We start from the raw sequence: 25446 nt of genomic DNA, 5'->3' as shown, positions 1-25446 counted from the left end.
ATGTAAGTAATAATTAACAATATAATTATTATTATATGGCTAATAAGTGGATAAGCATAGGGTACTGTGTTTTTAGCTCTGCCTTCTCTTCTCTGACAGAGCTACGACTCTGGGGGTAAACTTTTATCATCACACCATTATTACTATGCCTACTACCAGTCGGTTTCCTTGCTTCAAATCTCTTCCCTTTCCAATCCATCAAGTCTACTCAGCTACAGAAAGGATCTTGCTAAATCAAAAGTGACCATCTTACCCTCCTGTTCAATAAACTCCAGTTTCCAGGATCAAAAATGATTTTGACATTAGAGGTTCTTTGTAACCATTCTCTCCGCCTTCTTTCTAATCTGTTTATAATATTTTCTTCTCTCCAATTACTCACCCAGAGACTAGTTCTGTGAAAAAGACTCCATTATCCATACTGTATCCATTTTCATTGGCTGCCTCCTATTCTAACCTGGAATTCTCTCCCTCCTCTTTCCAGGCTTCCTTCTTATCCCAGTGGAAACCTCACCTGCAAGAAGCTTTTCCTGATCCTTCTTAAAACTAGTGCATTCTCTCTTGATTTATCTCCAATTCATTTTGAATTTATCGTGTTTCTCTCCCCCCCCCCCCCAGGGGTTTGCAAATTCTCCCGCCCTGGCACATAACAGACTTTTAAATAAATGCTTGTTGGGTACAGAATGAGAGGAGTTTGGACTAGGAGACATCCAAGGCCCTCTTCCAGCCCCAAATCTAGGAGTTCTCTCTTCCGAGAACCTTTTATCCCCATCCTGTTCCTGCTCTCCTCAGTATCAGCTCTATTGTAGAGCTGGACAGCGAGCTCGTTAGTTCGGGGGGGAAAGAGGAAGGGGGGAAAGAAAGAGTGCTCTTCCTCTTTGTTGAAATGCGGTTCAAATTGTTTGCAGTTCAATTTATTAGGGCTAGGAAGGGAAGTGACAATGTCCCTCGGAGGACAATCAAAGGAGCTAGGGAGAGCAAGCGCTTGAAGCCTCAGAAGTAAGCAGCGGGAGGACTCGGATCTGCGCTTTTTAGGTAATTTATCTTATCACTTATCACTTAGGTGACTGGATTCTAGATTCTCGGGGTTCCGCATTCTCTTTGTGACGTAAAGTTTTCATCACGTGGCTTCTTACAACGCCCAATCAGAGCACGGAGTCCTTTCAGGATTGCAATTCAAACTGTTTCCTTTGCCCAGTGCAATCCCCTCTTGGAATCATCCCCGGGAAGTGTACCCAGCCTTTTCCCCGGGGGCGCAGCGGGGCGCTGCGGAGGGGGCATGGAGCACCGAATTATTGGACCTGGGCCCTACCGCGCGACTAAGTTGGTAAGCTTACGGGAGAACGGCGGCCAGCACTGCCCCTTTCTCCTAGCCGTGCAGATGCCCATCCTAGGCTCCCGTGAGCTTGAGCCTCCCGGGTCTTTGGGCTTGTGGGGGCTACATTTGGTTGTATTCCTCCGGGAAGAGTTCTTTCGTGGGCTCCCAGCTTGTCTGTGGTTAATATTATTTATTCGGTTAATATTCTTTATTTCTGAAATTTGGATTCCAAGGGTCCTGATTGAGATGGAGGCTGGGCTGTCGCTGCAACCTGATTTTTATTGGTGTTTGAGGAAAGAATGCTAAGACTTGGAGTCCAGCCAGCTTGGTGCATGGCTGAATTGTCCTCCAGCTGTTAGTTAACTTTCCAGGTAAAAGAAAAGGAGTACGAACCCCAGACCCTTAATTCCCTCCATTCCATCTTTCCTTTTAAGAAATAAAAATAAGGACGACCTGAGATTTTTAAAAAAAAGGCATTTTCAGATCCAATGGGATTTAAATCCTGAAATCTTGTAATCTAGTTGTACTTTTTTTTTTTTTTTTTTTTTTTTAAAGCTAAACAAACCTGATGGTCTTTGCGGCTCAGCTGAGGAAAAGAACCTTATTTGATTTTGGTTCTGTATTCAGTCTGTTTATCCTTCACGCGGGCTGGGTGTGAACCTTCCTGAATGAAACTTACTATATCCCTGTGGCTGTGGCAAAACGGTTTTCTGTTCTACCCTCCCGTTGCCTCCTATTAGCTTAGGATGGTTTATCTCTCTTTGCTTCGTTTCCTGTGGTGATTGTTTAGATTTTTCTCTGAGCACCCTGCCTTTGTTCCTCTAGTAAAGTGACATCAGGGCTAGATTATCAAAAGCAACTCTTGTTCGTCTTGAACTTGGAGAGATCTAATCAGTACCTTTTCTTCTGAGTGACTTTAAGCCAGATATATTCATGTCAGTTTTTACTTGAATATAAAATTGGGGTAAAATAATTATTTCACTTCTGCTATTCGTGTGGAAAAGATGAGAGGTGGATTCTCAGCTCAATTCTCCATTCATCTGCTGCTCTGCTTGGTTTCAACTCCAGATAACTTTAAATACCCCTTAGTTTATTATAAACCACCTTCCCTCCTTCCTCATCCCATCCTATCCAGCTTTCTGCCTCCTTTTGTCTCCCTCTGTAGATTTTAAGCTCCTTGAGGGCAGGGATTTTTTTTTTTTTAATTGTTTTTGGAAGCATTTAGCAGAATGTCTACAATATGATATGTGCTGTTTAAATGTTTATTGCATTGGATAGATAAGGGCTAGATTATAATAATAGCATTTGTGTAGCTCTTTGAGATTTGTAAAGCACTTTCCAAATGTTAGTTCACAAACTTTAAAATCACAAAAACCTTGGCAGGACCATGCTCTTTTTATAGATTAAGAAACTGAGGCAGAGAGGCTTTTATTGTAGTGGTTAGGGTGTTGAACCTGGAGTCTGGAAGTCCTGAGTACCTCAGATACTTAATAGACTGGGCAAGTCACTTAATGGTTGCATTGGTTTCTTCACCTGGAAAAATCAGTTCAAGGACAAATGACAAACCACTCCAGTATCCCTGCCAAGAAAATTACAGATGGGATCAAGAAGAGTTAGACAGGACTAAACAACAACAAAGGTTTGGTCTGAAGAACCAATAAGATTTAAGCCAGCTAGGTGGTGCAGCAGATAAGAATGCTGGACCCAAAATCAAGAAGATCTGAGTTCAAATATGTCCTCAGACACTCCTAGCTAAGTAATAAGCTACAGAGGGTGCAGAAAAGGAAAATTCAGGATAGTGTTCTTTCTTTATCAGAATCACTAAGTTCTTGACTACCACAGTCTCTTGAAGGAAATGTAGATGGTTAAAATTTGAAAATAGAAGACTTAGACATGATACATGCTTTCAAGTATTTGAAAGGCTATTTCACACAATAGGGCTCAGATAGATTTATTTTTGGCACCAGAGAGCACAGCCAGAAGCATTCCATAGAAAGTACCAAGAGGTAAAAAGAGGTTTAATATAAGAAAGTAATTCTTAAAAATTAGAGCTGTCCAAAGGACGCTGCTTCAGGAGATTTGAGGAATCCCTTCTTATTGGAGGTTTTCAAGCACAGACTTGTTGTTCCATTGTTTTTTAGTTGGTTTAATTTTTCATTATCACATTTGGTGTTTTCTTGGCAAAAATAAGTAGTTTGCCATTTCTTTCTCCAGCTGATTGCTGAAGAATCTAAGACAAGCAGGATTAACTGATTTGCTCAGGGTCACACAGTTAGTGTCTGAGGTTGGATTTGAACTCGGGTCTTCCTGATTCCAGACCCTATCTTGCTAACTTTAGTTGGTTCTAACTGAGCATGAATTAGGAAGCACAAAGGAAGCTAATAAGGTTATTTAGCTTTTAAAAGAGGAAATTGAGACTGAGGAGTAGGGGAGATTTGGTAAAGAGGTTTGGAATAGGCCTGAAGTAAAGGAATGTTTAATTTAAAAAATATCCATTGGATTATATAGAAGTTGTATTTTTGCTCCATGTGTGGTTAAAAAACTGAGAAGCTTATAACTGATGTAATTTTTCATTGTATGCTTGCATGTTTTGTCTTCAAAGAGATTTCAACGTATGTTTGATTGTATTAATTTTTTTGTTATTCTAAACTTGACAAACACCAGCAAACCTGAACACATTCCATATTAAAAAAAACAGAAATAGAATATTTTATATGAAACACTGTCTCATTAATGCAGCTTTATTTCAAAATATATTATTAAATTCACCCCATTAGATTTAGAAGTGTCTCACTGAGCCTCCTCCTTATTTTATGTGTATTTTCAAAAAATACTTCATTGAAATTCCTCCCCCACTTTTTGGTTTAATCTATAACTTGCCCTTCTTCCCTCAATTCTCTGTACACACATTCTTCCTCCAAAGAAACCAAAACAAAACTTTCCCTACACTAAGTTAGAATCATCACAAAGAAAGGTTTTTTTTTTTTTTTTTTAAACTAATTAACAAGGGGTCAGACAAGTTCTAAGTTTCCTAGTGGCACTCAGAATTCACCAGGGGGAAGAATGTCAGGGCAAGTAGGAGATTAAGATTGCGGGGACCCTAAAAAAAGAGGTAGGCATTAGTTTAACTTAGTCACATGAAGCAGGTCCACATATTGACCATCCCTGAAAAATTTTAACTCCTGTATACTTCATCTGTTTCATCCATAGTCCTCGAGAGTTGTGGTTTGCTGTTGAGTGAATTGGTTTTTAAGTTTTTCTTTTTTTCTATAATTCTCTACAATTTTTCCTTAATTATATATAAACAACATGTTTTAGCATTAATTTTGAAAATTTCAGTTCCAAATTTTGTCCTTCCCTTTTCCCCTATCCAAACCATTCCTTGGGAAGGCAAAGATATAGATATATATTATATATATAGATTATACATGTACAGTCATGCAAAACATGTCCATCTTAGCCATTTTGCAAAAGAAGATGAAAACCAAAAAAACAATAACAATAAGGAAAGCTAAAAGGTATACTTCAATCTGCAATCAGACTCCACAGTTTCTCTCACTAAAGGTGGGTAGCATTTTTTTCATCATGAGTTCTTTGGAATTGTTTGCTGAGAATAGCTAAGTCATTCTTAGTTGATCATTACAATATTCCTGTATCCTCTTTTCAGCCCTTCTTCAATTGATGGGTATCTCTTCAATTTACAATTCTTTGTCACCACAAAAAGAGCTGCTATAAATATTTTTATACAATTAGATCCTTTTCCTTCTTATTAGAGCTCTTTAGGTTATATACCTAATAGCTATATTGCTGGGTCTTAAGTTTCTCAACACTTTTTTTTCTTTATAATGTAGGCATTTTATAAATTGTTCTATTTTGCCCCCTTTATTCTTCAATAGTTCCTGAATCCATCCCTTTTGTCATTTCTTATGGCATGATGTTCTATAGCGTTCATATACTGTAATTTGTTCATCTGTTTCCCAGTTTTTTGCTACAACAAACGTGTCATAAGCACTTGCTTTTGTATAAGTGTACAGGATATTTTTGTTTATAGCTTCATTTACTCCTTGATCCCTTTATGGGAGGGATTGCTGGGACCAGAATTATATAAATTTAATGAATTTTTGAGTATAGCTCTAAATTGCTGGTTCTGTTAAGAAGTTGTGAAGAGTAGAGTGACAATATGCAAACAATTATGGGACTTTATTTCCCTTTGCAACTTTGATGTTCATTCTCAGATATTTTTGTCATCCCAATGTTAGAGCTCCTTGTATTAGCTGAATTTTGGATGTGTAACCTTCTCTCCATACTACCATCTCATTTACAGCAGTGGATGAAGGAAAGTACAGAAATTCTGAGGTCACTGGGTAAACATTGGGGTTCTCCTGAACTATGGAATCAGAATAATTTTCATTGTGATTTCTTCTTTTAGTAGATCAAAACTCTTACCAGTACTGAAACCTTTTATTTTTTGAATTCTTTCATTCAACAATTATCTGTTGATAATCTACTAGGGACAATAGAATAAGCTAAGTTCTGAGACTGAGCTATTTTGTAAGAGTAAATAGGCAGCTAGATGGTGTGATAGTGAATTTTGTCTGGAGTCAGGAAGACTTGTTTGTATGAATGATTGTTGTTCAGTTGTTTTTTCATCTGTAAAATGGACTAGAAAATGAAATAGCAAATCACTCCAGTATCGTTGCTAAGAAAATCCCAAATAGTTGTGAAAAGAATCAGACACAATTAAAAACAGCAGAACAACAAGAATGAATAAAAATTATTTAAAAAAGAAGAGTGAGATAGCATGTATGGGAAAAAGACAAGAGAAATGGGAACATATAGTCCAGGACTCTACTGATCAAGTGAAGTAGAAAATTAAGAGAAATATTTTGATGTGTTTAATTAGGTCAATCATTGTGGACAGATCTCTTATGCAGATCTCAGTGCTTCCATTCTTTCAAATCTATTCTACATTGTTTTTCAGTTAATTTCAGTTATGGCTGACTTTTAATTACATCATTTTGGGTTTCCTTGGCAGAGCTACTGGAGTGATTTGTAGAGTGTGTTCAGTACTTCTAGTGTGAGGGCTACTTTACACCTTTAGTGTCCACCTGATCCACCTAACTCTTTGCTACTGGAGTGATTTGTAGAGTGTGTTCAGTACTTCTAGTGTGAGGGCTACTTTACACCTTTAGTGTCCACCTGATCCACCTAACTCTTCCCTGTGGCTCCAAGAAGCTGTGGCACACACAGTATACACTCCCCAGTAAACTATTTCAGCAGACAGGCTGGTTTAGCCCACCCCTTTAGATTGAGGATAACCAGAGAAACCCACTGGTGAGCTGGAGGGTGTCTACTGTAACCATGAAAGGCTTTCCCTGGTGGAATGAGCAGATGAGAACAATTTATTCCAATGGCCATGAAGGTAGCTGAAATGGGCATTGTGGAGTACTTAGAGCTCGGTTATATGAAGAAGATACCAGGGTCCTCCATTGCTTCTGAGCCATCACCCATCATCTTGATTCTATCCTGCCACTAAACAGTGATGACTCTGGAAGAGAGAGTGAGACTGACACCTTTGTTCAATTCTGCCTCACTTAAATCCAATTTATGAACAAATCAAAAGATATCACCCATGCCACTTTACCATTTATACCCATCTCAAAATACTATGGTGACAAAGCAAGTGACAAAGAACAGCAGGTGCTGATAAAATGAGAGTTGTAGTCATAACCTTGCCTACAGGGTCTAGGCCACAAGGTTATCTTCACTGGAAGCAGCAGTGAGATTTGGCACCCCTTTGGGTGTCTATGCAACTTTTTTACAGATTGTACTGCTCATCTCTTGGTATGAGAAGGGCTAGAAAAGTTGCCCTAAAAATTGTCTGCTTACCCAACCTTGACCTGATTACCATAGTAGGTGGGGATCCCAACCTGTGGCCAAAACACAAAAAAAGATAATCAGACTTCTGCAAAGTTGATTCCATTCATGATTGGCACATGGGATATTCACACACTTATAAGTGACATAAAATCTAGTGTGTTATCTATAAGTGTCTGCTGATGAACACTGAGAGATGAACAGCTCTCTTACCAAGAGAACTCAGCAGGTATTATATCCAAATAGCAGTCCTGAGTAAAACAAGTCTGACAAATGAAGTCTCTGGAGTGATCGCAATAAAGGAGGGTGGCATGAAACTGGTATAGATTCTGCAATCAAAACTAATCTACTAAACAAATTTATATGCTGACCAAAAGGAGTGAATGAGTTTCTTGATAGCGCAATTGCCACTTGCAGGGAAGTACCATATATCACTATCATCATTGCCTATACTCCAACCATGATGAATCTTGCTGAGGTCAAAAAAATTTTTTATGAAGACCTGGTACCAAAATAGGATAAGCTTTTATAATTTTGAATGACTTTAACATTGGAGATTGCCAAACATAGAAGGCAATCCTTGGGAGGAATGGAGTTGGAAACAGCAGCAGTAATAGTCACTTACTACTGAAGATTTGTGCATCTCATGACCTTTTCATCACCAACACTGTATTCCATTTACTTAAACTCAATAAAACTTTGTGGATGCACCCTCACAGCAAATATTGGCATTTAATAGACTATATCATTGTAAAGAGAAAGACAGATAGATTATGAGAATGATAGAGTGATGGGTAATGCAGAGTACTGGATTGATCATAGATTTATTCTTTCTAACCTAAATATTCATGGTTAAGAAAAGTGGTGGCCCCAAGGCAACAGGACCACCAGAAGAATTAGTATCAAAAGATTAAAGTGTTTCTCTGAGCAGGAAGTTTGTTGCTAACTTAGAGGAAAAGTTGAATCAACACACAGTTGGCATTAGTGGAACAGAAAAGTAGTGAGCAGCTTTCAGAAATTTGGTGTACAACACTGTATTTGCTTATCTGGGTGAAAATACTTGCAAATATCAAGACTTGCTTGACAAAAATCTTGGGGAAATTCAAAAGCTGCTAAATGAAAAAATGAGAACACCACAGGGTTTAACAGAAGGACAATATATCCATTTCTAAGAAAGCATCATTCAATTCCATCAAAATTAAAGTACAAGTAAAGCTTAGATGCAAGATTCTTGGCTCAGTAAGAAGGCAGATGAAATTCAGTTTTATGCTGATAGTAGCAATCCAAAAAATTACTTTTGTAAAGCTCAGAAGATTATTTATGGGTCAATAACCTATGCCTCATCTCAGATACTCAGTGCATTGAGCAATTATAAGGACATGCTCCTACAGAGATGGGCTGAACACTTCCATAGTATTCTCAACAGACTGTCATGGATCAATGCTGAAGCTATTGACCAATTACCTCAGGTTGAAGTTAATCCCTCCCTAGCTGAAGTTCCAACTGAAAAAGAGGTTTTTGAATGCTATTAGGTTTTTTTTTATGTGGCAAAGCACCTGGTGCTGATTCTATTTCAGTTGAGATTTACAAGATGGGGAGGGTGTCCTTTGCCCATACAAAAGTTGATTGAAATTTTTCATATTATATGGCAAGAGTTGATTATCTCACAGTAGTTCAAGAATGCCTCCATTGTTCATCTCTATAAAGGTAAAGGGAATAGATTGTCCTGTGATAATAACACGTCTCTCAGTCATTGCTGACAAGATTCTTGTTAGAACCCTCTTTAATAGGCTAATTCCTTCACCTGGAAGATGGTCATGTACCCAAAACCCAGAATGGGTTGAAAAAGGGCTAAAGAAGTCTTTGCTGCCTGACAACTCTAGGAGAAATGCCGAGAGCAAAACAGAGGCTTGTATGCAACATTTGTAGATCTGACCAAAGACTTAAATCAAGATCAACCATAAGGGCTTATGGTAGGTAAATCATGTCAAAATTTGGATCAAAAAGTTCATCAGTATTGTGCATCAGTTTCAGGATGGAATGATTTCCTGGGTTCTTCATTATGGATGATGCTTTCTCATGCTTTTCAAGTCAACATTGGAGTGAAACAAGGCTGTGTGCTTGATCCCATGCTTTTTAGAGTGATGTTTTCAGCCATTTTCAGACTCTTTCAATGAAAATGACATGGCCTCAAGGTCAATTACTGCACTGATGGTAAATTCTTCAACGTGAAAAGGCTAAGCCAAAACTAAAGTGGAAGGAGTGTTGGTTCCTAATTTTTTTGTTTGCAGGTGCAACCACTGAAGCTAAGATGCAACAAAGTCTGTCTGGATCAGAATCGATGCTACTTCTGCCATGTTGGCTTAACAATTAATACCAACAAAACACAGGTTTTCCATCAGCCAGCGCCATATCATCTATATGTGGAATTATTAGTTACAACAAATGGAGAAGTTTTGAATACTGTGGATAAGTTTATTTACCTTGGCAATATATTCTGTAGAAATCTAGTACTGATAATGAGATTGATACATGCATTGCTAGAGCTAGCTCAGTGTTTGAGAGACTCTGAAGGAAAGTGTGGGAAAGAAGAAGCATTAGACAGATTATCAAACTGAAGGTCTACAGAGACATTGTGCTGACCTCATTCTCATACTCTTGTGAAACCTGAACAGTATACCAGCGTTCTATCAGGAAAATGAATTGCTTCCATTTGATTTGTGTTAGGAAGATTCTGTATATCATCTGGTAGGATAAGCTACCAGACTTGAGATGCTTTCTCAAAATAAACTGCCAAGCATTCAAACTCAACCACAGAAAGTGCAACTCCATTCGACTGGTCTTAGTGTTCATATGCCAAATGTATGCTTGCCATAAAGACTGTCATATGGAGGATTCACACATGCTAAGAATATAGTGGTTAGATAAAATGATACTTGGACACTCTTAAAGTCTCAAAAATTTTAGAATGGATTGCATGAAATAAGAGACACTGGTACAGACACTAGCATGACATACCCTCCTTAGAAAAGATGCTACATTGTATAAGCAAAGCAGAATTGAAGTAGCTCAAAAGAAATGTGAGATGCACAAAGTTAAGCCCCAAAATATTCATATGGACTATTTGTGGCTCGCCTTTAGTAGAGCATTTAATGTTCATATTAGTCTGATCAGCCACAGCTGGACACATTGTAACTTGACTGTTACAAAGTGATGTCTTTTAAGGAGTGGTTTAACCACTTACTTCTCCAGTTCATTTTACTGATGAGGAAACTGAGGCAAACAAGATGAAGTAACTTGCTCAGGACACAAATAGTAAGTGTCTGAGCTTGGATTTGAACTCAGCTCTTTCTGACCCCTGGCTTAGCACTCTATCCACTTAGCACCTAACTATCTATTCTCTGGCATATGCTTCTGTAAACCAAGTACTTAAAGCCTTCTTTTCTTTTCTCTTAATATATTGATGTAGCTATCTATGCTCAAGTTATTTGTCTGTGGTCTCACTCCCACTTCAAGACTCATCCATCTCTTTGATTAAGTCTTTTGTGTAACTTCTTATATAAGCCATCATCAGCAACTTTTTGAATAACTAATGATAAAAGAACCCCACTTTGATCTAAATTACTCTTCTTTCCATATTCTTTTTTGGTTCTTGTTGTTGTTTTTAAGAGTTGGGTCTTCCAATTTAGCTAATCTAAAATTGCAAGGGCTGCCCTGGCACCCATTCTGCTAATAATGGGTCAGGAATTTTGACTTCCTTAGTATCTGACTCGGGCAGATCTGCTCCTTTTTAGGCAGCTCCCGCCTTCAAATGAGGAACTTACCTTGATCTTGGGTTGATTTAGTCTGATAGCTCAGAATTTCGAACTCTAGAGATCTACCAACCTCAGCCTCCTGAATAATAGTAGGACTTTCAGGCCAGTGCCACCACACCAAATTTAAACTTACTCCTCTCCTTTTACTCTGATCCAGCTATCCTAGCATTTGTTTGCTGTTCCTCACCTGTGATAATGCATTTCTCAACTTTGATCAAATTCTTTATTCTCCACAGATGGGTTGTTTTCCTTCCTTATCTCTGCATTCTAGCTCCCTTGGCTTTCTCCAAACCTCATCATCTTTTAAGTTCAACCATTTGCAGAATTTTCTCCTATTTCTTTAACTGTTAGTGCTTTATAACTTCCATTTTAATTGTGTCTATCTTGTATGTACATAGTTATTTGCATGTTATTGCCCTCATTAAGTGGGAGCTCCTGGGGTCAAGGATCATGTCTTTTCAGCCTTTCTTTGTGTCCCTACTAGTTAGCATAGCAGCTGGCACATAGTAGGCACATTCTTGTTGACTCACTAACTTAAATCATTTTGACTAAAGTGTTTTTCATAATGAAAAATGTATATGGAAAAAAAGACAAAACACCATTTATTTTTTACCCTGAGCTATGAGTAACTACAACATTCACAGTGCCTTGCACATTGTGTTGCCCATAGGAAGAAGTTAAGAAAAATTTGTTTTGTTGAAATACATTGAAGGAAACTAATTAATTTTGGGAGTCTAATCTTTTTAAAGCCTGTAAATTTTTTTTCTGGAAGGAAGTATAATTCAATTGTTTAGGTTTTTGTGCCCATAAAAATGCATTTATTTCTCTGGTTGACTTAGACTCTTCATAATGATTAATTTCACTGTAGCTGTACATATTAGAACTAATTGAACTATTAAAGGAGGCGATTTATGTGGCTATAGCTTATGTTTTAAAAATGCAGTAGTTAGATATCATTTTCAAATAGATTAGTAGTATATGTTTTAAAAAACATTGTTTCCTGATTTAGGAACTCTTTATGTTTCTCCTACTAAGTTATTTGACATTAAACCATTGTCAGGAAAGGGAAAATGAGCTTTGTGAATGATACAGCCTATTTTGAAGACACCTGAGTTATATTTAATCCATTCATGCTTTCTGTACCTTTCATATTCTTTCTCTTTCTCTGTCTCTCTGTCTCTCTCTCTCTCTCCCTCTCTCTTTGCTGAGGCAGTTGGGGTTAAGTGACTTGCCCAGGGTCACACAGGTAGTTAACACACAGGTGTTAAGTATCTGAGGTCACATTTGAATTTGGATCCTCCTGACTTCAGGGTTGGTGTTCTTTCTATACACTGCTACCTAGCTGTCACTTCGTTTTCATTTAAATGTTTTTTCCCCCCTTAACTTTCCGTCTCCTTTCTTTTCTTTTCAGGTTGTTTGTCATTTTCCTTTTTCTTTGTTATAATCAGTCATTCAGCTAATCATTTAGCATTTATTAAGACTCTACTATGCTAAATACTGTGTTAAGCACTAAGTACACAAAAAGAGGCTAAAGATAGTCCCTGCCCTCTTGGAGCTTATATGTATATACCCACTTGTGTATATGTGTATGTGTATATGTATATAGAAATATACATATACACATACACACAGAAGAGAATAAATATTTATAGAATAAATAAGAAATAATTAAAAGAGAAGAGACACTAGCTTTAAGAGGGTTTGGGAAAGGCTTTTTTTTTTTTTAATTAAAGCTTTTTATTTTCAAAACATATGCATGGATAATTTTTCAACAATGACCTCTGCAATTTTCTTCCTTCCCCATACCCGCTCCCCTAGATGACAAATAATCCAATATATATTAAACGTTTAAATATATGTTAAATCCAATATATGTATACATATTTATGTAATTATCTTGTTGCACAAGAAAAATCAGTTTATTAAAGGAAAAAAAATGAGAAAGAAAACAAAATGCAAGCAAACAATAACAAAAAGAGTGAAAATGTTATGTTGTGGTCCACACTCAGTTCCCATAGTCCTCTCTCTGGGTGTAGATAGTTCTCTTCCTCACATGATCATTAGAACTGGCCTCAATCATCTCATTGTTGAAGAGAGCAACATCCATCAGAATTGATCATCATATAGATTTATTGTTGTCCTATAATGATCTCCTGGTTTTGCTCACTTCACTTAGCATCAGTTATATAAGTGTTTTCAGGTCTTTCTAAAATCATCCTGCTGATCGTTTCTTATAAAACAATAATATTCTATAACATTCATAATACCATAACTTATTCAGCCATTCTCCAACTGATAGGGATCCACTCTATTTCCAGTTTCTTGCCACTACAAAAGGGCTGCCACAGACATTTTTGCACATGTGGATTCCTGGGAAATGCTTCTGTAAAAGGTGAGATTTTAAAGGAAGCCTGGTGGGTCTGTAGTCAGAGAGGAGGCCTGAGAACATTCCTGGTTCAGAGAAATTGCCTGGAGCTGAGAGATAGGGTGTTTGTATTTGAGATTGTGGAAGTGGGGATATTGGCTGGGAAGAAGGGATTAGATTATGAAAGGCTTTGAATTGAGCATTTAGTATTCTGTCTTGGAGGCTTTAGGAAGCTTCCAAAGAATGTGAGGAGAGTTTGATGGAAAATCATTTTGTGGTTGTCATTTATTGGTTTGCCCTTTGTTTTGGAAAAGGACCATGACATCTAGGAGGTAATGCCATTATATACAAGTGAGTTGGATTTAAGTCAGGGAGGGTTGTGCAAAGTCTCATCCTTTCCTCCACAGCCATCTGGGCCCAATGGCAAAATATAGATCCTCACAATTAGAGATTAGCTTGAAATAAGAAGATTTAGGTTTAAATCAAGGGTCTTTTATTTATTAGCTATAAAAGCCAAGCCAGGAGCTTGATTGAGGAAGCATCCTAGGATAGTGGAGAAGGCTGGCCATTTGGAATTAAGGAACCTTGATATAAGTCCTTGTTCTGCCATTTATTAGTTGTGTGACTCTAGGGTAAGTTATTTGGCCTCTTTCCATCACAGTTTCTTCCCTTATAAAATGGAGCTAATACTATTTTATTGCCTACATCATAAGGCTGATGAAAGAAAGGCATGTAAACTATAAAGCAGAGTTGTCAAACTCATTGCCACAAACTTACGCACAAACTCCTGAGAACCAGATTAAGAATGTTATTTGGAAATATTTAGCAAAGTAAATAGAAGTTCAATCCAGTACTGACAATATTAATTTGTGGTTTTCTAAGTCAATTTGTGGTCCACTGGGATCTGTTTTTTATTTGAATTTGATATTACTGTGTTAAAACAAAATATAAAATTGACCTACAGTTATTATTGAGTAGAATAACATACCTTCCTAGAACCTCAGTTTCCTGATTTATAAAGGGAGATTAAACTATCTGTCTCACAGGAATGTATCTAAAGTGCTTTGTAACTATAAAGTGCTATATAGTCCATTATTATTATTATGAGTTTGTATATCCCTGCCCTATGGTGCCTAGCAGAGTACTTTTAGAAATGAAAGAGAATTTAGAACTCATCTGGTGTAATTTTCTCATTTTACAGATAAAGAAACAGACTTAGAGAAATTAAGATATTTGTCAAGATCATAGCTAATTAGTGTTAGAACTGGGATCTGAATGTGGATCCCTTGATTCCAAATTCAGAGTGGTTTCAACCTCAGACTGTTTTCTTACTCCTTTTATTGTTGTTCATTCATTTTCATCATGTCCCACTCTTCATGATTCCAGTTGGGGTTTTCTTGCAAAGATATTGGAGTGGTTTGTCATTTCCTTCTCTAGTTCATTTTACATATGAGGAAACTGAGACAAATAAGGTGAAGTGACTTGCTTAGGCTCATGCAGCTAGAGATGTTTGAGGCCAAATTTAAATTAAGGAAAATTTGTTTTTCTGACTCTAGGCTCAGTGTTCTATCCACTGAACCCCATCTCACACCATCTTCCAGCATTAGGAGGTGCTCATATTTTATTTGTTGATTTGAATACTTTTAAGAATAAAAATAAGGAATGAAAAACTAGCCTTCATTGATACTTTTTTTTTTTTTTTTTTTTTTTTTTTTTTTGAGACTGGATTCCCCCATTTCTCCCAAGTGCAGCAGCTACTCTTGAACTTGATCCCACAAGATCTTTGGACTGTTTTGTTTCTGATTTGGTCCAATTTATCCCTTGTTATCCCTTTCCTCCATGTGTTGGTGACAAATATAATTCTGATGACTCATTGGCTTAGCCTGGTTACAACTCAGAACTCCCAAGCGCAAGCAATTCACCTTTTTTAGTCTCCCTCATAGAAAGGATTGCAGATATGTCCCACCAAATCTAGTTTCACTTATATTCCTGAAAAACATGAACTGAATATTTAATAAATATTTATTAAGCATTTATTTTGTTACATAGAGATAATAGCTAAAACCATGGGAGCTAATTAGCTCATAGAGAACATAATGTAGGAAGAGAAGAGGGTACTAGACAATCTTAGGATATACCCAGTTAGGGATGAAAGGGTAGTGCATGGATGGTGATCTGGCAAAGAAAACTGAGTAGAGAGATAAGTATGAAGAGAACCAGGAGAGAACTGTTGTTACAGAAATCCAGGGAAGAAAGACTGGATGAGAGGAGTGTTCTCAGATATTCTTAATGTTGCCAAAACATTGAGAAGGATGAGGACTGAGAAGATACTACATGTATTTTAAAAGATCTATCTTGCACTTGAAGTTTCTTTAATTCTAGGGGGTTTTATCTAGTGAAATAATTATTCTAGATTTTTTGGAATTGGAAGTCTGATGTATGTCAGGGACTTATATACTCTTCCTTTCAGGCTGTCATAGTCAGTTCTTTAGGATTCTCTAGGATGTTTGTTAGATGTCTTAGTATAGAATGCACATAGGACTAAATTTAACCCACATGGGATTTTTATTTTCCTGAAAAAGGGACTCACACAGAGTTTGAAAACCCTAAAGTAGATTAGTTACTGATATTCCAGTCATTTTTTTCAGACATATCCATCCCTTTAGGACCAAATTTGGAATTTTCTTGGCAAGGGTATTAGAGTAGTTTACCATTTCCTTCTCCAGTTCATTTTACAGACGAGGAAAATAAGGCAAATGGGACTAAGTGACTTAGTCCTCTCTGCTCTGCTGGCACCTAAGTGGCCCCAAAGTTGGATCACTTTCCTATTAAAATGAGAGAAATTTGTGGGAAAATCTGTATCTTAATGTCTCAATCTTTTGTTTCAGGCTAAGGACTTCTAAGTGGCTTTTCTCAAAAGCTAGACAGAAACCACATGGGAAAGTTTCATATAATTATAGATTTAGAGTTGGAAGGAGGGGATTCACTACTATCTAAATCTAGGGAGTAGACTTTGATGCCCCCCACCCCACCCCCAAGCTGTGAGAGCAGGATTATTAAGAATTTACCTTGGGGTGATTGATTATTCTCCTCTGACTCCCATTGCTTACTCTGATGCTTAGAAATATGTCAATGTAGTTTTTGGGGGCCACATTTAAAGTTATTGTTTAAAAATAGCTTCAAATGCATTAAAACTATGTTCCAAATAAAATCATTAGTGTGTAAGAATAATTTAAATGTAATTATTTTAATATTAAGCATGGAAACAAAATAGAGGTATAATGCATTTATAAAGTATTTTCTGTGTGCCACATGAAGCAAGCTAGATGGCGCAATGGAGAGAGTACTAGACCTGGAGTTAACCTGAGTTCAAAATGCCTCAGGCTTAAACTAAACAAGTCACTTAATTTCTATTTGCCTCAATCCACTGCAGAAGGAAACAGCAAACTACTCTAATATCTTTGCCAAGAAATCTCCAAGTGATGTCATGAAGAGTTAGACATTACTGAAAAAATGACAGAATCACCATTTATATTTACTGCTCCAAAAAGGAAGGAAACTGAAATCATGTTCTGCAAATATGTCAAGAAAATATTTCAATAATAGTTATGATAATCTGTTGATTGGCCCATAATATTAAATTAATCTGACTGTCTAGGGTACTCTTAGTTCTTAAGTTAGTCACGAGCTGAGATCTTAAAAAGAATAAGATTAACTGATTATAGAGACCAAAAGCTTCCCCCATTGTTTTGTTATGAACATTTCCTCCTCATATTTTATAATTTATTTAAACATTAGTAAGTGTCTATCCTGTAATTTTAAGCATCTAAAAGAGGCAAAAGTGAGATGCAAAGAAGATACTCTAGGAAAACTTGAGGAGAAAGACAACATTTTCATTTAGGGAGAAAGTATGGGGTCAGTAGGGATCAGGAAGTTCCAGTATGTCTGTTGTAAGAGATCTTAGACATCACTAAGTGCCTACATCCAACAAGTATACCCTCTTTAACATACCCAATGTACCTGTACCCAGATTTTATTGGAGGACCTTCGGTGAAGGGAATTATCCCATTTCTGGCTCTAATTGTTAAGGAATTTTTCTTCACTTCAAGCCAAATCTGCTTCCTTGTAATTTTTACCCATTGTTCTTTTAGAGTCAAGAATAATGAATCTAATCTCCTTTCCAAATGATAATTTCTTCGGTTCTGGCTCTCATGTAGTATCATTCTTATACTTTTTGAGTAACTTTTCATATTTGTATCTTCAGCACTTAGGACAGTGCCAGGCACATAGTAGATACTTCATGAATACTTCATAACAGATTGATTTCCCAGATGAGTAAAATTAAAATAATCATTATACCATTTATATTACTAGGTACCACATTGGAAGTTCTGGTAAAATCAGACCTGGAACTCTTGAATGTAACATAATAAACAATTAATAAACATTTGATTTATTGTTGTGATTGATATAGTGAGAAACCATCAGTGAAGTTTGAAAATACTCTTGAACCCAAAATACTTTATTTGTACTGGAAGATACTTCATGTTCACAGATATGTCAATATAGGATATATATATATATATATATATATATATATATATATATATGCAAAGGGATGGAGTCACTAATGATTTAGGAAATTAGAAAAGGCCTCTTGAAGGGGTAGCCCTTGAGCTGACCCTTGAAGGGATTTTAAGAAGTGAACATGAGGAGGGAGAATATTCCAGTTTATACAAAGGCATGGTGAGGAAAATAAAAGGTCATACATAGGGACCATCTTATAGGCTAGTTTGGTTGAAGTGAAGGGAATATTGTGTAATCTGTTTAAAAAGATACTTTAAATGCCAAAGGATTATATATATTTACCCCAAAAGAAATGAAGAGCTTCTGTCATTTTCTGATCAGAAGCATGACATCCTGAAATGTACTTTAAGATTATTAGTTGGACAATTGTAAAGGAAGGTTAGATGCTCTCTCCACATTTATCAATAGCATCTTAATTGCCAAAGAGTATTATAGCCTTTTTTCAATCTTAATCTGTCTTGTCCCTTCTGCTGCATTTGACACTATCAATCATCTTCTAAATATATTTTCCTTTCTAGTTTTTGGTTCTCTTCTTCTTTGGCTTCACTTCTGTAGTCACTAGTTGGTGGCTTAGCTGGATCTTCATCCATGTCAAGTCTACTAGCTCTGAGTGTCCCCTATAGCTGTGTCTTGAGACCCTTTTACTTTTTATTCTGCTCTCTCACTTAGTAATCCCATCAGTTTCCAGGGGTTCATTGAGCATCTCTGATCAGATGATCACCAGATCTATATAGCTAGCCCTAATCTTGCTTGCTCTATAGTTATCCATCTCCATCTGTCTTGGACATCTCATACTGGATGTTGCATAAGCATTTCAAACTCAGTATATTCAAAACATTATATTTTTTCCCAATCCTTTCCTTCTTCTGAACTTCCCTCTTAATGCAGAGGACAGCATCATCCACTCAGTTATTTAGACTCATAACTTTGATGTCAGGTTTAAACATCACATTCTACATTTCCACTCCACTGTTGAATCTTGTAATTTTTATCTTTATAACATCTCTTGTTTGCATTCCATTCTCTCCCCTATGCAGACACCATCCTCCTTGAGTTTTTCGTTGCATTACTTGGACTATCATGTAGTCTTCTGGTTGATTTCAGCCTGAAGTTTCCATTCTACTTCATCCTCCACTCAGATGCCAAAATGACTGATCTTTCTAAAGTTTAGGGCTATTATTCTTCTACCTTCATTCCCCAGGTTAATGAGGTTGATATTGGAAAGGAGTATGGCCAGTTCTTTCTTCTTGACTGGGGCAAAGGAAGAGAATATGGCAACAGATGATGGAGTGAAATGTGCAATTGAGGAGGAAAGAGAACTGATCAATTGAATGACAGCTATGATTCTAGAAGTCTCATCATGAAACATGCTACTTGACTCCTGATAGGTGACAGAATACAGATTGAGACTGTTTTTGGACATGGTCAATGTGAGAAATTTGTTTTGCTTAACTATACATGTTTGTACAAAGAGTTTTGCTTTTATTTTTCAATTTGGGGGTGGAAAGATAGGAGGGAGCAAGGATGAGTTTTATTTTTATTAAAGCTTTTTATTTACAAAACATATGTATGGGTAATTTTTCAATATCAATCCTTGCAAAACTTGCTTTTCAAAATTTTTCTCTCCTTCCCCTTACCCCTTCCCCTAGATGGTAGGTAGTCCAATACATGTTAAACATGTTAAAGCCAATATATGTATACATATTTATATAGATATCTTGTTGCACAAGAAAAATTGGATCAAGAAAAAAAAAACCTGAGAAGGAAAACAAAATGCAAGCAAACATCAACCGAAAGCATGAAAATGCTATGTTGTGGTCCACATTCAGTTCCCACCGGCCTCTCTCTGGATGTATATGGCTTTCTTCATGACTGAACAATTAGAACTGGTTTGAATCATCTCATTGTTAAAGAGAGCCATATCCATCAGAATTGATCATTATATAGGATTGTTATTGAAGTATATAATAATCTTCTGGTTCTGCTCATTTCACTTAGCATCAGTTCATGTAAGTCTTTCCAAGCTGCTCTGAAATCATCCTGTTGATCTTTTCTTATAGAACAATAATATTCCATAACATTCACATACCATAATTTATTCAGCCATTCTCCAATTGATGGGCATCCATTCAGTTTTCAGTTTCTAGCCACTACAAAAAGGGCTGCCACAAACATTTTTGCATATGTGGGTCCCTTTCCCTCCTTTAAGATCTCTTTGGGATATAAAACCAGTAGAAACATTGCTGGATCAAATGGTATGCACAGTTTGATAACTTTTTGAGCATAGTTCCAAATTGCTCTCCAAAATGGTTGGATCTATTAACAGTTCCAACAACAATGTATCAGTGTCCCAGTTTTCCCACATCCCCTCCAACATTCATCATTATCTTATTCTGTCATCTTAGCCAATCTGACAGGTGTGTAGTGGTATCTCAGAGTTGTCTTAATTTTCATTTCTCTGATCAATAATGATTTGGATCATCTTTTCATATGGCTAGAAATAGTTTCAATTTCTTCATATTCTTGACTATCAGTTAGAGAATGGTTTGAATTCTTATAAATTTGAGTTAATTCTCTATATATTTTAGAAATGAGGCCTTTATCAGAACCTTTTAATGTAAAAATGTTTTCCTAGTTTATTGCTTCCCTTCTAATCTTGTTTACATTAGTCTTGTTTGTATAAAACTTTTAACTTAATATAATCAAAATTTATTTTAACAATAATGATTCTAGTTCTTTTTGGCCAAAATTTTTTCTAGGTCTGAGAGGTAAACTATCCTATGTTTTTTCATTTGTTTATAAATTTTTTATGTTAGTTTGAACCTATTTTACCTATTTGGTATAAGTGTTGGTGGGGTTTCATACTACTTTCAATTTTCCAGAGTTTTGCAAATTTGGAATTTTTATCCCAAAACGGGATTTTTGGGGAAAATTAATTACTAGTTTGACTATTTGTCCAGAACTTAACCTATTCCACTGATGAATACTCTGTTTTAGCATACCAAATTTTATATTGCTTTAAAATAAGTTTTAGATCTGGGTAGTGGCCATTTCTTTTGCCCCTCTCCCTTTTTTTAAAATGAATTCCCTTGAAATTCTTAACTTTCGTTCTTCCAAATGGATTTTGTTATTATTTTTCCTAGGTCAGTAAAATAGTTTCTTGGGAATTTGATTGGTATAGCACTAAATAAATAGATTAGTTAGAATAGACTAAATAGAAAAGATTAGTTTAGGTAGTATTGCCATTTTTATTATATTTGCTTGATCTATCTAAGACCACTTGATATTTTTCCAACTGTTTAGATTTGACTTTATTTGTATGGAAAAAGTGTTTTTGTTTTGCTATGAAATTCATTTTTTGGGAAAAGTAAACCAGGAAAAAGTAAACCCTTTCTTTCCAAATTTCTCCAAAGCTCTATCACATCTAACTTTTTTTTTTTTTTTTAACATTTTGTTTACTTCCTTAACTTCTTTCTTATTTATTTTGTGGTTCGATTTATCTAATTCTGAGAGAGCAAGATTAAGATCCCTTATTAGTATAGTTTTGCTGTCTATTTCTTCTTGCATCTCTTTTTTTTTTTTTTTTTTTTAGATATCATAGTTTTATTTTTTTAATTTATTTAATAGCCTTTTATTTACAGGTTATATGCATGGGTAACTTTACATTAACAATTCCAAACCTCTTGTTCCAATTTTTTCACCCTTCCCCCCCCCCCAGATGGCAGGATGACCATAGATGAAATTTTAAAATATAAAAGATACACAAAATATAATGACAAACCGTTATTTTCAAAAAAAGAATCAGACTCTGAAATATTTTACAATTAGCTTGTGAAGGAAATCAAAAATTCTTGCATCTCTCTTAACTTCTCCTCTAGGAATTTTTATGCTATACCACTTGGTATATATATATATATATATATATATATATATATATATATATATATATATATATTTATATTGCTTCATTATCTATGTCAATGATATATCATTGTTTAGTAAGATATAATTTCCTTCATTATCTCTTTTAATCAGATCTATCTTTGCTTTTACTTGATCTGAGATCAAGTAAAAGCCTGCTTTTTTTCCCCTTCACTTGAAATGTAACATATTCTACTTCAGTCCTTTTACCTTCACTCTGTAAGTATTACTATGCTTTAAATGTGTTTCTTGTAAACAACATATTGTAGGATTCTAGCTTTTAATCCAGTCTGCTATCCACTTCTGTTTTATGGTGGAGTTCATCCCATTCACATTCACAATTAAAATAACTAATTTTTGTATTTTCTGCCATCTTATTTACCCTAGATTATGCTTTTCTCTTTCCTATTCCTCTTCCCTTCTCCCTAGTCTTTTGCTTTTGATGACCACCTCCCTCAAGCAGTCCTCCCCCTTTTTTTACACCTTTCCCCTAATTCTTCTGTTTTCCCTTTTATTAGTCTTTTCCTTACATTTCCCCTTTTCCTTCCTATTTCCTTATGAGACAAGTTTGTGATATCAAATATGGCTGATATTATCTCTTAGAGCCAAATCTGATGAGAGTAAGATTCACACAATTCTCATCCCCCTCCCTTCGTTTCCTCAATTATAATAGGTTTTCTTTGCCTTTTCGTGAGATGTAATTTCCCTTATTTTACCTCCTTTTTCCTCTTCTTATAGTATGATCCCCTTTCCACCTTTAGTTTCTTTTTTATATTATCATAATAAAATTAAATTATACCTGCATTCTCTAAGTATACTCATAATAGAAATATGGTTCTCAAGAGTTCTTTCTTTTTTACTTTTTTGTGCTTCTTTTGAGCTCTGTGTTTGGAAATCAAATTTTTTGTTCAATTCTTTTCATTAGAAGTAAGTGAAATTCACCTATATCATTGAATGTCCATCTTCTTTCCTGACAGATAACGTTCATTTTAATTGGATAGTTTATTCTTGGCTTTAATCCCAGTTCCTTTGCTTTTCAGAATACCAGATTTCAGGCCCTTTGATCCTTTGAGGCCAAAGCTACTAGGTTTTAGGTAATCCTAATTGTGGCCTCTGGATATTTAAATTATTTCTTTCTGGCTGCTTGCAACGTTTTCCTTGGTATGGTAGTTCTGAAATTTAACCAGGATATTGCTTGGGGATTTAATTTTGAGGTCTTTTTCAGGAGGTGATCAATGAATTGTTTCATTGGCTATTTTACTTTCTGATTCTAAAATATCAGAGCAGTTTTCTTTTACAATTTGCTGTAAGATAATGACTAGGTTCTTTTTTTCATCATGGCTTTCAGGAAGCCCAATAATTCTTAAATTTTCTCTCCTAGATCTATTTTCCATGTCAATTGTTTTTCCTAGGAGATATTTCATATGTTCTTCTATTTTTCCATTTTTTTTTTTTTTGGTTTGTTTTTGTTTGACTGATTCTTGAAGTCTTGGAGTCATTCACTTCCATTTGTTCAGTTCTAATTTTTAGTGTATTATTTTCTTCAGTTACCTTTTTAAGCTCCTTTTGCAATTGGCCTTTTAATTTTTTTGTCCATTGCATTCTTTTTCCCATACCTTCTTGCAATGATCTCATTTCCTTTCCCCATTTTTCTTCTAATTCTTTTTTAAGAATCCTTTTTACAATCTTTGAAGAAAGTCTTGTGAAATGGGGACCAGCTCCCATCTCGCTTTGGGGCTTCTGGAGTTACTTTGCCTTTAGGAACCTCAGGATCTGAGGTCTGTTCTTCTCTCCATAAAAGCTGTCTGTGCTGAGAATTCTTTTTTGGTTTTTATTCATTTTTTTTTTTTTTTTTTTAATAAAGCTTAAGGTCTGTTCAATGCAAAGGAGTGACAGCTGCTTTAATTTGTCCTGGGGCAGTTCTGCTGATTGATTTCCAGTGCTGGGTAATGGTGGCTAGGTTCGGCATTCTTCCAGGGCTCAGTGGTTTATAATTTGTCTTTTATAAAAGGCAAATTTGCCAAACCTCCTGCTTGTAACCAGGTCACAGAAGATTTCTAGGTGCGTGGAAGCTACAGCGCTCTGACTCTTCACTCCAGCTTCTTGCTCCCTGTCTCCTTATGCTGTGGTCTGGGTTTGGCAGACTGTGTCCCCCTGTCCGATTGAAACAGACCTATTCTGATGTTCTTCCAAGGTATCTTCTTTTAGAAATGCATTGTACTCCAAATATTTGTGGATTCTTTGACTTCAAAACCAGTTTAGAGGCTTAATCCTCTTCTCCCTTTTCCATTCTTATTTTAGGGTCATCAACATAACAGAACCACTCTCTGGACTTCTGTCTAATTAAGATGCCTTTATGACTCCTGATGATGATCAGGTTCTGAGTGATACATGTACCATATTCCTATATGTTGAAGTAAACATATAATCTATTTTAGTCCCTTAAGATTGCCAGCCTATGTTTACCATTTTAATATTTCTCTTGATTTCTGTGTTTGTATTTGAGTGTCTATATAGTTTTGTTTTTTTCATTAGGAAAGATTGGAAGTTCTCCATTTCATTAAAGGTACTTTTTTTCTTCTATAGGTTTACTCTGTTTTGTTGGGGTTATAAGCCTGTAGGCTTCATAATGGGCTGGGACCTGGAACTGAGATCCTGCTTTATACCTAAAGTCAGAATCATATAATTGATGTTAACTTTTGAACTTGCTTCTACTTAATTCTCAGCCTAGAGTTTGTGACCACTCCTTACCCTGGAAAGCCATTACTAGGCACAAGATCTCTCCATTAGTCCACTGTAGATCTGTGATCCTGAATGGCAGTAACAGAACTGCCATGTGGCACTATAATATTCTTCTCTATAATATAATGTTCTCTGGGAGCAGGTTTCTTAGGGGACTTCTGGGGGAAGTCTTCCTTTCAGTTGCAGCCAGGGATTAAAGTCCAAATCCTTTATTGTCTCCTTCAAAGTCTTATCTCCTTCACTTGGGGCTTGCTAGTTTTTCTTAAAAGCCTTCTGTAGTCTTGGTTCCGAGAGCTTAAGCTGCTCTCTCTGGTTTCTGAATCTCCTCCAATGAATCCTGGCTGAGGCTCCAAGAGTTTCTAGTGGGCTTCTCCTTTCTGGCCTTGACAGCTCCTCCTTATATGTCCCAAACTGAGTATACACCAATCATTATATCACTAGGAAACCATTATTTGTTGTAGGATTAAATCAGTAATAAGCCAGATTTAACCATTGTCTCCTCAATTCCACTTAGTGCCTTATTTCAAGTTCTGGCCCATATATGGCACATATTATTTTATTGAGCCTAAGATTGGGCTCCTATGTGTAGGTCTAATATCTCTTCTTGTTCTATGACCTTTTGGTTGTTGTATTTGAATGCTTCTCATGGCACACTCCAGAATAGCCCCCACCTAACCCCATTGGCCCTGTGCTTCTTTGTCTCCCTGTGCTGATCTGGTCTGGAAAATGACTTATTGATTTTTTGTTCTTGAATTTACCAATCAGGACTTTGTCTGGTACTTTTTTTTTCAGGATCTTTGTGGAGGGAAGTGGGTAGTAGTTAG

General features: G+C 36.2%; 1 protein-coding gene across 1 annotated transcript in view; it reads left to right on the top strand.

The window, feature by feature from the left end:
• The first annotated feature begins 1076 nt into the window (after positions 1-1076).
• Positions 1077-25446, top strand: part of DEPDC1B (DEP domain containing 1B) — a 122445-nt gene continuing 98075 nt past the window's right edge. Inside the window, exon 1 of the mRNA XM_012541050.3 lies at positions 1077-1324. Within this exon, the coding sequence (XP_012396504.1) occupies positions 1277-1324 (48 nt within the window). The 5' untranslated portion in view covers positions 1077-1276. The remainder of the gene's footprint in view (positions 1325-25446) is intronic.

Source organism: Sarcophilus harrisii, chromosome 1 (genome assembly GCF_902635505.1).
Source record: "Sarcophilus harrisii chromosome 1, mSarHar1.11, whole genome shotgun sequence".
NCBI lineage: Eukaryota > Metazoa > Chordata > Mammalia > Dasyuromorphia > Dasyuridae > Sarcophilus > Sarcophilus harrisii.
The sequence above is the reverse complement of the archived record's forward strand: the minus strand, read 5'-3'. Positions and strand labels throughout refer to the sequence as shown.